The 15,310-nt window shown below is 46.7% G+C and overlaps 2 protein-coding genes across 3 annotated transcripts; one reads left to right on the top strand and one right to left on the bottom strand.

Moving 5' to 3' along the window:
• Positions 1-787: 787 nt before the first annotated feature.
• On the bottom strand, positions 788-14,980 carry LOC117902401 (protein bowel). Of its 2 annotated transcripts, none has more exons than XM_034813737.1 (4): positions 14,899-14,980; positions 13,847-14,160; positions 3,995-4,849; positions 788-2,835 (listed from the first exon to the last, which is right to left on the bottom strand). In XM_034813737.1, the coding sequence occupies exons 3-4, from the start codon at positions 4,819-4,821 to the stop codon at positions 1,437-1,439; spliced, it is 2,226 nt and encodes a 741-aa protein (XP_034669628.1). In that variant the 5' UTR covers positions 4,822-4,849; positions 13,847-14,160; positions 14,899-14,980; the 3' UTR covers positions 788-1,436. The 2 variants fall into 2 exon arrangements, with proteins under 2 accessions (XP_034669628.1, XP_034669629.1); XM_034813738.1 differs by having other exon boundaries at positions 3,995-4,851; positions 13,850-14,160.
• On the top strand, positions 8,942-10,130 carry LOC117902402 (proteasome subunit alpha type-3-like). Its single transcript, XM_034813739.1, has 3 exons — positions 8,942-9,013; positions 9,083-9,651; positions 9,709-10,130. The coding sequence occupies exons 1-3, from the start codon at positions 8,984-8,986 to the stop codon at positions 9,815-9,817; spliced, it is 708 nt and encodes a 235-aa protein (XP_034669630.1). The 5' UTR covers positions 8,942-8,983; the 3' UTR covers positions 9,818-10,130.
• Positions 14,981-15,310: the final 330 nt, after the last annotated feature.

The following is a 15,310-nucleotide window of genomic DNA, read 5'->3' as shown; positions in this document are numbered from 1 at the left end:
ATTGTAACGTATAGATGGAACGAAAACGGTTCTCAGGACTTTTAAACTGTTTTTCGCGCAATAATAATTTTATACCAATTACAATTTTAAAAGCGATAATAATAATCAAACTTTCAGCAAACTCCGCTTAAAAATTCAGCACTCATAAACCCCATTAAAAAGTCTGCCGGGAACTTTAAACTTTTTTTCAAATGTTCTCACAGTTTTGTTGCGGGGTAAAGATTTCTGCACTCAAATCACGTGCTCCTCATGGACCCCGCATGATATGATATCATCTCCGGCAGAAGAGAAACTTGGAATTATTTTATAGTTGAGCCAGAAATTGATGTCATCAGAGTGATGGGCGGCCATCATCAGGGCAACCAACAGATTTCCAGGAAATCCACATTGCAACTTCATTTTGGTTTTGAATGACGATGACGACAATTTACGTGGCATTTTAATTGAACTTTCTACGTGTTTGAGTGGCGTACTTGTGCTTGTTTATGTGTGATGTGTGCTAGGTGCCTCCTCCCTTGCTCTTGGCTTGCCTTGGAATCGAATCGATTCGACAGCGGAGAGTGGAGTCCAATGTTAAAGGCGTTGCCACAAAAACCGCAAAGTGTCGTGTCTAGAGGGGCAGAGTCGGGAAAGACCTATGCGAAAACGTGCCTGAAGTATTATTATTTTTTTATGAAGTCTGATGTGTGGCTGCGGACTGTGATTGATGGCCTTTATGCGCGTGTACGCGTACGCTCTTGTGACTCACTTGATCCCCGAGTCCCGATAACAAACCCATAGAGAGATCTCTTTCATAATAGGCAAACTTTATTTGAAATAGTTTGAATAAAATCATTTAAAATTCAAGGAAGACCATGGAATGGAATGCTGTGGATACTCTCTAAGGCTACTACAAAAAATCCTTAAAATCTACGCTTAAATTTTAAACTTAATTTAGACAAAAATCTGCAACTGGAATGTTGTTTTCCGCTTTTGTTTTTTGATTTTTCACTTAGACAACTTTTACTTTCAACCATTTTTTTCCCTACAGACAAAATCGCCGAACGATTTTGTTTACATCTTTATTTTATTCACTCATTAAGCTTAATCTTAGATGCTAAAAAGAAACATAAATTAAAGGTTGGAATTCACTCGCTTGGAAAGGAAATGTTGGTACAGCAAACACTTAGTGTTGGCCGATTAAATCGATTACTTATCGATAGACTCTCGCACTAAAACTGAGCTAAATCGATGTATATTTAGGCTGTGGATATTCATACTTGGCTATAAAATGCAACAACAGTTAGTTAAGCACTATGTTTAGGCCCTAGTCTAGCGGGTTTATTGTACTAAAAATGTACTAAAAAGTTCACTTGTCTCTAAAATAGCGTTCAGGGGGTATAGGAATGCAGTCCCCCGGGGGAATCAAGCTTGTCATAGTGTACTAAAAACGATCTTCAGCGTCTCATGATGTCCTCAATGCTGAAGCCCGTGCGTCGGGGAGCGGGAGGAGGTGCAACTGGCGGTGGTGCCACCACGGACTGTACCGACTGCACCGCAGGTGGACCCTTCTCTGTGGCTGCGCCACTCGTCTCGGTGCTGGGGGGTTTGCCCAGCAGCTGGCGTGGCGGATGCCGTGACATGTTCAGGGCATAGATGCTCTGATTCTCCAGATACGCACGCTGATGATGGGCATGATGATGAGGATGGGGATGATGATCCATCAGATCGATCGTTGGCGGCGGCAGGATCCTCTTGCGCATGGGTATGGAGCCCAGGAAGCTGGGCATTGCCTCGTGGGGCGAGTGCAGCGGCTGATTCGGTGGCTTACTCGTCTCCGGTGGTTGGGTGATGATGGTGGGCGGTGTGGCGGGTGTTGGGACCGGAGCACCCTTGCTCAGATTGAGGCTCTTGTGGTGCAGATCCCGACGCACGTGGAGTATCGGCAGATAGGGATCTCCATTGGGTGGCAGGAGATGTGGATGTGGCTGCAGGTGCGGTGGGGGCGGCACAACAGGTGGTGGTGCGCCTCCTGCATACCTCAGATTGGCCACAAACCCGGGCGGTGGCGGTGGTCCATTGGGTGGCAGCGACAATGGCTCCTCCTGCTGCTTCTCGCCATGTGGTCGCATGGTGTAGGTCTCTCCACCCTCGTGATGGCAGTGGGTGACACCCTGACGCTCCGGCTTCCCAGTCGTCGTAGCTGTGGCAGCAGCTGGAGCTGCTGATGTTTGTCTTGGCGCCACCAGAGCCACCTCTGGCTGCACCTCATCCTCGGCCTCAAAGTCGTCGTCTTCCTCGCGCAGTTCTTCCCTGGGAAAACTGCCTGCTGCCTCCTGCAGCTCCTCCTCCTCATCGTAGTCATCGAACTCCTCGTCGCTCTCCTCCTGATCGATGGGCGCCTTCCGCTTCAGACGCATGCGCTCCGCCTCATCCTTCTCCCCATTCGTTGCGGATTCGCTTAGATTGTGGACAGGACTCTGCCGCGGGGAGTCCACCTCCAGCAGGGAGTCTTCTTCATCCCCACTGAGATGACGTGCCTCATCCTCCTCCCCGACGTCCACATAGTCCCCAGAGCTAACCTCGCCCACGGCATGGGTCAGCGCGTGTCGCCGCAGATCGCAGTTGCGGCGGAAGACCTTGCCACAGGAGGAGCACTCGTAGGGCTTGTGGTCCGTGTGGGTCAGCAGATGGGTCTTCAGGTTGGAGCGCTGGTTGAAGCTCCTGCTGCACACGGGACACTTGTGCGGCGACTCCTCCATGTGCAGGATCTTGTGCACCGCCAGAGTGCGCGACTGGCAGAAGCCCTTGCCGCATTCGGTGCACTTGAATGGCTTCTCCTTGGAGTGGATGTACCTGCAGAAAACACAAGAGAAGGGAAGGCAAGGTGAGACATTGAGGAATGGAATGCGTGGGCGTGTGTGGCGGCTACCAAGCCCCAAGTTGGTAGCTCCATTTGACAGTTATCTCTGCTCCGCCAGACAACTGCTCTCCCACTGATATTATTGCTGGGTATTATTTCTTTTATGTTTATGGCCGCCATCTTGGCAATGGCGTCCACTTGTTGTTGGACATAAGCCGCCCCAGTCCGCGGTCTCCACAGTCCCACAGTCGCTGTCCCCAGCCTCAACCTAAACCATCAGCAGCTGCTGTTGCCCATTGCTGTTGCTGCTTCAGAGACCGAAAAAACAGGTTCTCCACGATCTCCAGATTCTTCTCGTTTCTGCTGCCTGCTGCCTGGCCTCTTCTGCTTTGATGCTCGACGCGCAGCCCGAAAGAGCGGAGAGGGAATTAGCCCCGCGGCAGAAAGCAAACAAACGACAAATGGACCGATACCGAACGATCAAAAGACAGAACGCTCCACGCTCCTCCGCTCCTCCGCTCGGACAGGCCGACACTTGAGGTCTCTCAGAGCTGCCTAAATCCTACACTCCCTGCCTCCCTCCCTCCCGACTCTGCGACGCTGGTCGAAAACCCCAAACGGAAAACCAACAAAGTTAATTAACTTTGCTTTGCTGTATGGAGATCCAGCGTCAAGTGTGGCACTCGGACAACGATGGAGGTACACGACAGATGCTCTTTTTGGTGGCTGATTAGTTGTGTTTTCGTCAATTGAAATTCTAGTAAATAAAAACGGAATTTAAGTAACAAAACTTAGAGGAAAGTATCTGCCACTCGATAAATCTATCATCAGTTAAACTTGTGGTAGGGATAAAGTCAAATCAGAAACTTCTTATAATAATCCCAATGTTAATATCACAAAGTTAAGATCTAAAAGAGTATATTTTCATTCCATTCCAACCCTCTACTCATTCCCATCTAAGCATCTCCAGCATCAGCTTCATTCTTCGGCGTCTCTGCTCTGCCTTTTGCTACCACGTTAGGGTATTCCCACATTCGAGCAGCAGCCCCAGCCCCCACCACTACTGGAACCATTATTTCTGTGGGCATGACAGCAATTACCAATGCAGACACTCCCCCCGACTACACAGTCTCTCTCTGTTCCGAATCTCACCTGTGATCCCTCAAGTGATCCTGTCGCCGGAACGCCTTGCCGCAAATATCACAGGAGTAGGGTCGCTCGTCGGTGTGTGTCCGCTCGTGGATCAGCAGATTGTAGGACTTGGTGAACTGTCGGTTGCAGAACTTGCAGATGAACTGCTTCTTGGGCCTCGAGGCGCGACCGGGTGCACGCAACAGGCGACGATCCAGACCGGCATGCATGCCCGGCCCCAGGCCAGGGGGAAAGAGTCCTGCTGCGGCGGCACCCGGTGGGAAGGGAAAGCTGCCCGCACCCGTGGGCGAGGGCCCGGGCCCGGTTAGATATGGCGGTGGGGGTGGCGGTGCGTACAGGACACCGGGTGGCGGACCTTGTGGACCACCCCCCGGGCCACCACGTCCCAGCATGGCAGCCGCAGCGGCCGCCTCCCTCAGGGCCAACTCCTTCCGCTTGTCGGCCATCATGGCAATGATCTCGTAGTTGGAGTTGCTCCCGGCCCGCGCCTTGGCCTCCAGTGCCTGTCGCGTGGGCAGCACGGGCACAAAGGCGGAGATCTCGCGATGGTGTGGCGGTGGACCAGGATGCAGTCCGGCCGCGGCCAGATGCTGCTGGTAGGCCAATTGTGTTTCGTAGGCGGCTGCTGCCGCCGAGATCCTGCTGGCCGATGAGCTCCGCGAGTCGCCGCCTCCACTCGAGCCATCCGAGGCGCCACCGCCTGCTGCCGCTGCAGCTGCAGCCACCGTGGACATGAACTGGTCCATGCGTGAGGGTCGTAGCATGGGTATGGCGCCCCCTCCTCCGCCGCCGCCACCGACATCGCTGGATGAGCTTTCCGTGGGCATAATGGAGGCTTTTCACATTCCGTTAGAACTGTAAGACAGATAGAGATAGAAAGGGGGTTGAGTGGGTGGTAAATAACAATTAGCTAAAACTTTGCGCCGTGTTAATTGACGCAAAATGGGAAGGGGAAGGGGAATGGGGCTTATCTTAATTACGTTTCAAGTGCAATAAACAGCTATTTTGCGGTGTATTTTTATGAGCCATACACATAGGGTATATCAGAGCATGATAAGCGCAAGGGGAATCGGAGTGGGTTCTTTTCTTTTGAGAGTTTTTTATGTGATTTAACCAAGCGTAACTCAGCTTCTGTGGTAGCCAAAGCGCTGAAATTTACTATGTGTGTGTCATTATTGCTAAGAACACAAATTGGATATGTTTTGCAGAGATATCTCTTGAAACAAAGCTACCATCCTCAAGTAACTCAGCTGCTGTAGAATTGAGATTGCTCAAATTTTGTATCATGACTTCTTGGCAGGTAAAACATCGATTTATTTATATTCGGCTTACATATTCGTAAATTTATTCACACAAGCCCAAAGTAACTTGACTTCTGGTGTAACTATAATCCTCAAACTGCATTTTTTACCTTCCTTATTGAATATAAATTATAATTATTTCCTCACCCACTCGTTTCCTTCAAGTAAACCAAACTAAACCTCACTTAACTCTTCTCTTCTCTGACCTACACTGCTTAAATATATATTATCTCCGTATATCTTGTTCCCTTGATTATTCACAAAAATCATAAAGGTCTCTCCCTTATCAGATCCCATTGTAACTCTGGTTTTATACGTTCTAAGATCTTCAAATTTGTTTTTTGCACTTCTTATCACGCAATAAACTGAATCTTATCCATACATCAGGAGATTTTGTACATTTAATGGCACTTTAAGCACACACTTGATCCATCTGACACTTTACATCCGCCTGATTCACATCCAAGAAGCATTACCCATATGTTTGCACAGTTTTTGTTTTTATCACAGGGTATTCAAAGATTTCATCACATTCGCGTTACGCGTGGGCTGTTGTACTTGGATTTTAGTTGTTGTTATTTCTTATGAATTTTGTTGAAGTTAAATTATTATCAGGAACGGCAGGCAGGCAGCGGCGACGGCAAAGTCGATGGCGAGTGAAACTAAACTGAAAACGAGTCGCAGTTGTCGGTGCTGCTGGCAGGTTAGATAAGATTGTGCGTCTAAAAAAACCTGACTACTACCTCCATAGAGGAGAGCCAGCAGCAGCAGCAGCACAGCACAGTAGTAATGATATAAACACACACACACACCCAGAGAGTGTGAGAGAGAGAGGTACACTCACACAGACACAAAGATAGAAAAACTCTAGTCGAGTCGCGGCCCAAGTTGCCCGTGCCCGTGCCGTCCGCTTTGCTTTGGTAAATGACTCCGAACCCACCACCTCGACCGACTGCTTACTGGATTTACGCAACAGGAGCGACTTCTGAGTGCCGAGCCGCAGCGGCAGTGGCAGCGGCAGAGGAGCAGCAGCAAAAGAGGAGAAGTAGAAAGAGGAGAAGGAGATTGGTGGAGCAGCAGCAGCAGCAGCAGCTGGCGGCGGCGGCGGAGGGAGCACTGGGAAACGTGATCATCACGATAATAACAAAATAATAATGCAGATAATGATGATCATAATGATGGCTGAACCATAAAATTTGTTGCCCGCTTTATAACCCCCCTCCGCCCAACCCAACTACTTCAGACGCTTGGGGATTTTATGCTCTTATGGGAAGGGTACTGCGGTTTGTATGGGATCGCATGAGTTGATCATACAGCGAAAAAAAGTAATTAAACTCCAGTAGCTATCACTCGAAATACTTATTACTGCTGCTGTTTCCATAAAGAAAAGGATAAACTTTATTCCACAGGGTATTTAAATAGTCACTACCAACAACCAACTCTTCGCTTCTTGTCTCTGCCGTTTTGCTTAAGCCTCATTTAAATATAAAACCAGTTGCGCAAAAGCACAGCGAATGACTCTTCTACCGGAGTCTCCACTGTCTCCTGGGTCCCTGTGTGCAATGACAGTTTTGCTTATCATTTTGCCAGAATCATTCTCTGTCTGGCAAAGTGGATCGTAATGCAAAATGCTGCAGCGTCATGATCACCGACATCCATCCAAACCCCAACCCAAAGCAGTGAACATCATAGCTCAGGTAACCTCCATCCACAGCGCTCTTCGGAGTTTGGGCTGCTCCACAGATTAGATTTCTTTCAGCTTTGGATCTCTTGGGACAGTTGAAGAGGCGCCCCATTGTTGGAGTTACCGTTCCTCTTAGGCGGTGACTAGCCATGGAAATCTTTTCTTATCTTTAGAAATGATTTTTGGCATTGTCAGACTGACTGACTGACTGAAGAGTGCGCTGTCAGATTAGCCCTATAAAGTAGTTGACATCATGACTGGGATAAGTCTGCTCTTATTATGGTTAATGGCTTTATCAGAAGTGACTGGAGGAAGTGGATATTGGGAGCAGGGGAGTGGCTAAGCAGGGAATTTGGCTGGTTTATGGTAATAATTAGAATGCGTTTATGCGAAGATCAGTGAACTTTTCATCTAACTAACATTTAATCATAATATTGAAAAATTATCTCTTTTATCTTCATTAGCACATTCCCAACTAATCCCAACTGGTAAAAGTTATTAATTAACTAATTCATTTAGTGTTTGATTAATGGAACCAATAACCAATATTCTCCTTTCTGTCTGCCTAGATTGAATTTCATAAAAAAAAACTTATCTGATCTCTTTATTATCCAATAAATCCCCCCACACACACACACACACACCACACACACACACACACAAGCAGAATGCTGATCTAATCAGCGAGCACTACTCCTCCCCCTCCTCCAGAGATGAGCGATTGCCCATCATATCTCTGGGCAGGGCAGGGCGATAATCTCACGTAGCATTTTCTGGTAGCCTCCTCGAAAACCTCGAAAATGTGTAACCCGTTTTGGGGTTTTGTACTTTATTATTTTTTTCTAGGTATCTCACTTTTGCATTTATGACTGTCGTCTGACCGATACTTCCCCTGCCCCATCCCCCTGCCCCACTGTGAGTGTGTGTACATACAATGTATGTACGATTTCCAGGCGTTCATTATCTTTTTGAAACATCGGCACTTTTGAAAAAACGTCAAGCCAAATAAGAAAAACAAATAAAGTTAATGTAAATAATGGACATCATCAGCAAAAGCGACGGCACGTAGTGCGAGTACAGCAAAGGGAGAGAGAGGGAGAGAGAGAGAGAGAGAGAGAGAGTTACAGATACATCCATAGCTCTCTGTAGACATACACAGACAGAGGGTCTGGGTCTGGGCCCAGAAACGTTTGCGCAAACGGTTGCGTTGCCCACCAAATGAAGCCAAAGGCTTAAATATTGTATCTTTTGTGTGTGTGTGTGTGTGTGTGTATGGGAGAGTATCTGAGGGTATGGACGGTACGCGGGCATATGCACACATATAATAAAAACCCGCCAGAAGACCCAACTGCTGCTGCAGGAAAATAAAAGATATCGAGGAGCAATTTGGCTGCCACTTTTTTTCCCTCTTTCTTTCTGTTGGTGCTGCTGCTGCTGCTGCTGCTGCTGCTGCCACTGCTGCTGCCTCACTCTGTGTCTGGTCTCTGGGTCCGGGATCGCGTCGTTTGCTGGGTTTTTGTGTAAACACACATCTGAGGCCAGGCCAGACCTCGAGCCAGGGCCCAGTGGAAAGGTTTCTTCTTGGTTGCGTTGATAAAAAAAAAGCAGAAAAATATACAAACAAACACCAACACACACGCAGGCTCGGGCACACATGGACACTGCGCAAACGGATTTGATGTTTGTATAGAAAACCCAGAAACAGAGAAACAGAGAGAGAGAGAGAGAGGGGAATAAATAGTGTATGGAGGAGGGTCAGAGGAGTGCTGGTGGCAGCAGAGTAGACGCTAAGTTTTGTCCCTGATGATGATGATGGTGGTCTACTCTACCCTACGATGGTGCGTTCGGCAATGTCGATGCGTCGAGGTGTGGAAAGGGTATATTCGGTTAGGCAAAGGAAATGAAACACTTCCAACACATATCTAAGATATTGCTGTCAAAGCTAAAGCCTCCAACTTGTCAATCATTTGCTCATTGTCGTTCACTTAAAGTTTTAGTCTTAAAATGTCGGATGAATATTCCAAAGGCGCTGGTGTGAGTACAAGAAAAATCTCCTTAAATAATCATAAATATCCCTTACTCAAATGCATTCCCCACTGGCAGTTTGATCTGTGCGCCAGTCAGTACGCGCCAAATGGTCGTCTCCTGCAGCTCGAATATGCCGCCAGAGCTGCTGACAATAGTGGCACTGTCATTGGCGTTTGTGGCAAGGATTCTGTGCTTATAGCCGTTGAGAACTTAAACATAAACAAATTATTTGAAAAGGATGCCAATCAGCGCATTTTCAATATAGATGGCAACATTGGCATGGCCGTCGGTGGGCTGCTGGGCGACTGCAACATCTTGGTGGATCGCGCCCGCCAGGAGGCCGCGAGCTATCGGCAAAAGTATGAGCGAGGCATTACCCTGGAGCTGCTCTGCGAACGCGTGGACAGCTTCCTGCATGCCTACACTCTGTACAGCGCCGTTCGTCCCTTTGCACTTAGCATTATGATGGCAAGTTGGGATAACAAAAATGGACCGAGACTCTACAAAATTGAGCCATCAGGCACCACCACGGGACACTTTTGTTGCTCCTTTGGCCAGGGCTCAGAGCAGGCCCTAAGCGAAATGGAGAAGTTTGAGTTTAAGGATTTCCCTACGGATCAGCTGGTCAAAGCGGCTGCTGAAATGTGTGTTACCCTTTGTCTCCTATGACTCGAATATTGATGGCTCTCTTGTACTTTCAGCATTCACGGCGTTCATGATAAACGCAATGACAAAAACTTTCGCTTGGATGTGGGCATAGTCGGTGGTCAAACCAAAGGAAAATTTGAATACAGATTGATACAGCAGTAAAAAAGTAGAGCAGAAAGATCACTGCCAGAATCACACTTGAAAGCCACACAACAAAAATATGCAAACCAACAGAAGTGCGCTGCTGCATTACACGAAATATTTACGCACTGAAATCTGCAGCTATCTTGAACGTTGCGTGTTTTCCCCATATACATATTTGTGCATGTAATTTTAGTTAAATTACTTTCCATAAATTCAGAAACATTTCCTTAACTGCGCAGACGTAACTCTGTTTAACAGCTAATACAACTTTATGTTCTGCTAAAACGTGACTTTAACATCCTTATAAGTTATAACCATAAAAAGCAGCCAGGAATAACTCTCAAATAAATTGGTGTTAGCTTTAACAATCATCTGCGAAGAGTGGCGATTGTTTTCCTATGCTTAACTGCTTGGGATAAAATGGGTGCTAACTTTGACAATGACATGAGAAAAGTGGCTAGAGCAATATTCTATCAAGTGTTCACATTTCGTGTGCAGCTTTCTCCACGATCAGCATGCAGGGTATCCCTGTAGTTCAGCCGAATATCTTCTGAGTTGAGAGAGCTCTAAGTATATGCACTTTAGTTTGCTTACAAAATACCAACAACAGCAACAACAAACAACGACAGACAACCCATGAAGAAGGGACGGACCAGGCCAGTGGTCGGGGGAGAAAAGGGTCACGAAGGAATGCTCTTGGGCAAGCATTTTTTAATCCCTTCGGGATACGTTTTTCTCTCTCTGTGTGTGTGTGTCGAGGTAGCTAATAATCAAGAAAACGAAACGAACCAAAAAGATACAACAAGCAGAGAGAGAGAGGAGACGGGGGGCAGAGGCAGCGCGGCAGACTTATAATTATAGTCGAAGCAGAGGGAAGAGAGACCTGCACTTCACATGCGTTAATCTGGAAACCCTTTCGGCTAGAAGGCTGCTGCTGGAGGATGGTGGGGGGAATGCTCTGGCATCACAGATTATAGTCAAAGCTATTAAAAATCTAGCATAATCATTGCCTTGTGTACAGGTCCCAGCAGCAGCAGCAGCAGCTCCAGCAGCAGCAGCAGCAGGGAGATGGAAAAACAAGTTCCTGCCTCCGATCTCTGCTGCTATTTTTCTGAGGCGCTCTGCGCTCTGCGCACTGCCACTGCCTCCGATCTGCTTGGTTTTCTGAGCCCACTGCCTTGTCTATATAATTTTCTTGATTAATATCCATAAGATTTACACATTTGGAGTGCTTTCCCCACCCCAAACCCAACTGCTCTGCGGCTCTATGTGTGCGCTGGCCATTAATTTAAAAGCTTTGCTAATTTCGCGGCCATGTTTTGTGGCTGCCTGCCTGATGGGTGGGGCGGAGTGGGAAAATGGACAACTGCTAATGAAGTTTTATGGGTTCGGGAACGCAGCTGCAGTCTGCGTTTACCAGGATTGATACTGTCGTTAGTCGAAATTGAAAATGCTTTAAACTTATGACATCAGCTTTGTTATTTCTAAAAGGAAAGATGGTTCCAGCCAAGAGCTATTTGCAGAAACTCTAAAATGTATTTTTAGTTTTAATTCCCATTGATTGATTCTTACTGTCAACGCTCTGCCAATTGATGCACACTTGACTTAAGTCTGACTTCGAGAAGTTGTCTAAGCCGACACCCATTTTCTGTAATCTACTTTGCTGCTTGCTAAGCGGATCTCTTCATACATTTCCTTTGGCTGCTTTGTGCTGCTCTTTTCACTCGAACTCGAAATCCATTCAAACAATTTCACCCATCAATAGAGTTCTTAAGATTCTTTTGCTACTTTTTCCAGACACTCTTTTGTCTGGCGATTTCTATGCGAGGTTATTCCTATTTATATAATGAAATTTATGTTAATAATTTTGGGCAACGTTTAGACTAAAGATGTAACCAAAAGATACATAAGTCTAGCATATATTTTCTTCCAAATGAAATGCCCAAAAATGATCTTGAATGATCAATCTTGTGGCCCTAGCAAAAACCTGTAACTATTCATATTCCCACCAGACAGCATTTAATTTTCTGTTCAAAGTTTACGACTGTCCTCCAAGCAGAAGAACATCGAATAAATTGAATCGATCAAGTGAATTATAGACACGTGCCACAGCCGAGGCGTGTCTGCCGTGTCTCCTCTCTTCGAATATGGAAAAAAAAAAAAAACCAAACGATCAATTGAGTGACCATTGTTCCAGTCGCTTTATGGATTTCGTCTGTCTGTCTGTCTGTTTTTTTAATCACGATTTTGTAACGTCTTTTAATTAATTTCGATTTTCCTGCCAAAAGGCAATTAAGCAGATTTCCCCCTACTGAAGCAGTTGCAACCGAATAGCCAAGAGAAGAAAAAAAAAAAACTTAAACTGGCAACCGAAGATCGAAATGAAAGAAAAACCCACCCAAAGAGGTAAAATGCAATAAAATGTTATGGCTCGGTCCATTCTTATGCTAAAAATCTGTTTTGGACACACACCAAATGGCCCATAAACCAGACACAATGAACATTCAAAATAGATCTCCTCCACTGAAGCGAAACAAAAGCCAATAACTTTATAGAACCGCAAGCCAACAACAAGAAAACCTTAACAAAAAAAATGTTTAAAAAAAACCCGACTGTGAGAGCGCGGGAGGCGTTTTACTACAAGAAAAAGAGAAAATATAAAAAAAGGAGGAAAACCGAAGATGGGGAAAAAAAAGTAAAGCATTTAAAAGAAATCAAGAGATGTAGATGACGATGATGATGATGATGATCGGGGTCCGAAACTGAAGCAAAGATGAAGCCGCAGCTGGGGCTGGGAGCTTGAATCTGAAGCTGAGGTTGAGGCTGGGAATGAATTTGAAGCTGAGGTTGGGGCTGGGAGTCTGAATCTGTAGCGGAGTCTGGAGGCTGGAGCCACAGACCGAATCCGAATCTGAATCTGAAGCGAGCCGTACCCAACAGAAGCTTGCGGCAATTGCGTTTCCTCTTTGGACACACGTTCTGAACAATTAAAGCGCGCGGCAAACTGAAACTGAAGCCAGGGCTGGGGATGGATGGCAGGGCAGAGCAGAGCAAGCCAAGACCGCGACCACGAACAAAACCAAAACCAAAAAAAAATACAACAACAACCAAACCCAAACCAGTGAGAGATGGCTATAGCTCCTGATATTCGGACTATCAGATACCCGCTAATGCAGATAATTTGTTTGGTACATTTTATAATCAATTCAAATTGTGGATAACACAGAAAATATGACAGATCCATGATTAAGTCTTAATGCTGATTAGGAATAAAATGTACTTATATTTCTTGGGAATCAATTCCTTTTGCCTAATGCACAGATCTACGCAAACACGGCATACCCTTGCAGCCCACGAATAACCAAAGGTATTAAAACCGGATCCGAAACGAGCACGATGGAACACAGAGAGGGAGAGAGAGAGAGAGCCACTGGCCACTGGCACTGGCTACAAGTGAACTGGTTTACAGAGCAGTGGAAGAAAAAAAACAACCAAAGAATTCCAAGCGAAGGTTTTTTCGAGTCCGGGCCAGGCCCGAACGCGAGTCAGAGCCCGAGCCCCGAGCCCGGTCCAAAGCCAGGGCCCAGAGCCGGGTGAGCGCCACAGACAGCGGCGCTGTCAATGGGGGAAACGCTGGGGCTGTGGCTGTGGCTGGGGCAGAGCGCTGCTGCTGCTGCTGCTGCTGCTGCTGTGGCACCACACTGAGTTCGGTGGCAATGACAGTGGCACATGCAGTTGTAGTGGAAGCCGCTGCGGCAGACGGTCGACAGTTGCCTCCAACGTTGTCTCTCTCTCTCGCTCTACCTCTCTTTCTCTGTCTGCCTCTTTGGGAGCAGGTTTTCTCTCTCGCTATTTACTCGTTGGTTTGGCCACTCGCTGGCTTTTGGTTTTGGCCAACGCAAAAACACAAAAATAAAACGGAAAATAATTAGCTGGCCCTAAGAAACAGCTAAGAAAAACAACCAAAAAAACACAGCAACTACTAAGGAATTTCAGTGTTCATATTAGTGGGCAGGGCCTGTCGTCTGGGTTGGTACTCCGTCTTACCTTTTGGGGGAAGAAAGCCTCAGGCTCTACAAGCTTTCAAATGCTGCTGGCTCCGATGATGATGATGATGCTGGTGGTTGGTGGCTTAGCTCCCAAGTATCCGAAGTAGTTTGAACAAGTTTTTTTGTGGGTTTTTTATGGTATTTCTTGTTAGTTTTTAAGCTCTAAAATGCTTGGCATTGTTTTATGATTGACGAAGAAATTTTCGCATTGAACTTCCGTACAGAACTTGATTTAGTTTCAGGAAATTTCTTTTGGGTGTTTATTTTTAGTTCACTTCAATGGGAAATTGGTTTGCATTTCCACAGAATTTTCTATAATATAAAAGATAGTAGATATTATTAACAAATGATATCTTTGTGGTTTTTCGTTAAACATTTCCATGCCAAAGCCAACACACGCACGCACGAACACGTCTCGAAACACGCACACAAATGCTGGGCTCTTTGGAGATACAAATCACGGCACGATCACGGTCCCCCAGTACCCCAAAGGGAAAGACGCTGGCGGTGGCGGCGGTGTGTGGGGGGCGGGCAGTCAGGGGGTGTTACGGGAGCAGCAGCATCAACGGCAGTCAGCTACCACAAAACCACGTAGATGGGGCCGACTGGCGGCGACCGAAACCACGTACAACAACACACACACACAGGCAGATACAAAAGTATCTTTCGTATCCACAAAAACCCGAACCGAACGAACCCCACAGCGATCGCGACGAAATGAACCGAACCGAACTCGAAACGAACACAACCAGACCGAAAGATACACGGCAGCTGAAATGTGTTTTTCTACATTTTGTTTGAAATAGGAGCTGAAGCCAGTGCAGCTACCAATTCGCTCCTCAAGTAGTCCCCAAACTCTTCCCACACACAACGCGAGCTAGAGAGGAGCGGCGGTGCTGCGAGGAGCCGAGCGCAGCGGCAACAGTTGCAGTTGAAAAGCGCTTTTCTCTGTGCAACAAGTTCACTCATCCACGCAACACACTCACACACACACAAGCAGAGAGAAAAAGATAGATAGATATGGTAAGAGAGAGAGAGAAAAAGACATACAAAATGCAGTTCACTTTTTTTCCGGTGGAACACGTATCCGCGCGCAGGTGCTTTAACCACGATCAACAGTCGAAGAATGAGCCACAAAAAACTAGCTACGAGGGATCGGAACACGTTCAGAGAGAGAGAGAGAGTAGCTCTCAGAGAGATACTGAGAGAACTGTATCTGTGTTTACTCTCCACACACAGAAATCCAACGAGTAGGGAGAGAAAAAGGTACGATCGATAGCCGCGGTAGTAGCTATGAGAAAAACCAGTAAGAAGCAAAAATCCCAAACCGTCCGCCAGTCGCACGCTGCTGGACGGACACTTGGACAGAGCGGGCGGACAGATATTACGGAGCGTGGAACGTGCATTCGTACGACGAGTTATTGTCAGTTAGAGCGCTACCAGTTTACCGTCCGACGACTAC

The sequence above is a fragment of the Drosophila subobscura genome, chromosome U, assembly GCF_008121235.1.
Source record: "Drosophila subobscura isolate 14011-0131.10 chromosome U, UCBerk_Dsub_1.0, whole genome shotgun sequence".
NCBI classification, from domain to species: domain Eukaryota; kingdom Metazoa; phylum Arthropoda; class Insecta; order Diptera; family Drosophilidae; genus Drosophila; species Drosophila subobscura.
This window is presented reverse-complemented; position numbering and strand designations above follow the sequence as displayed.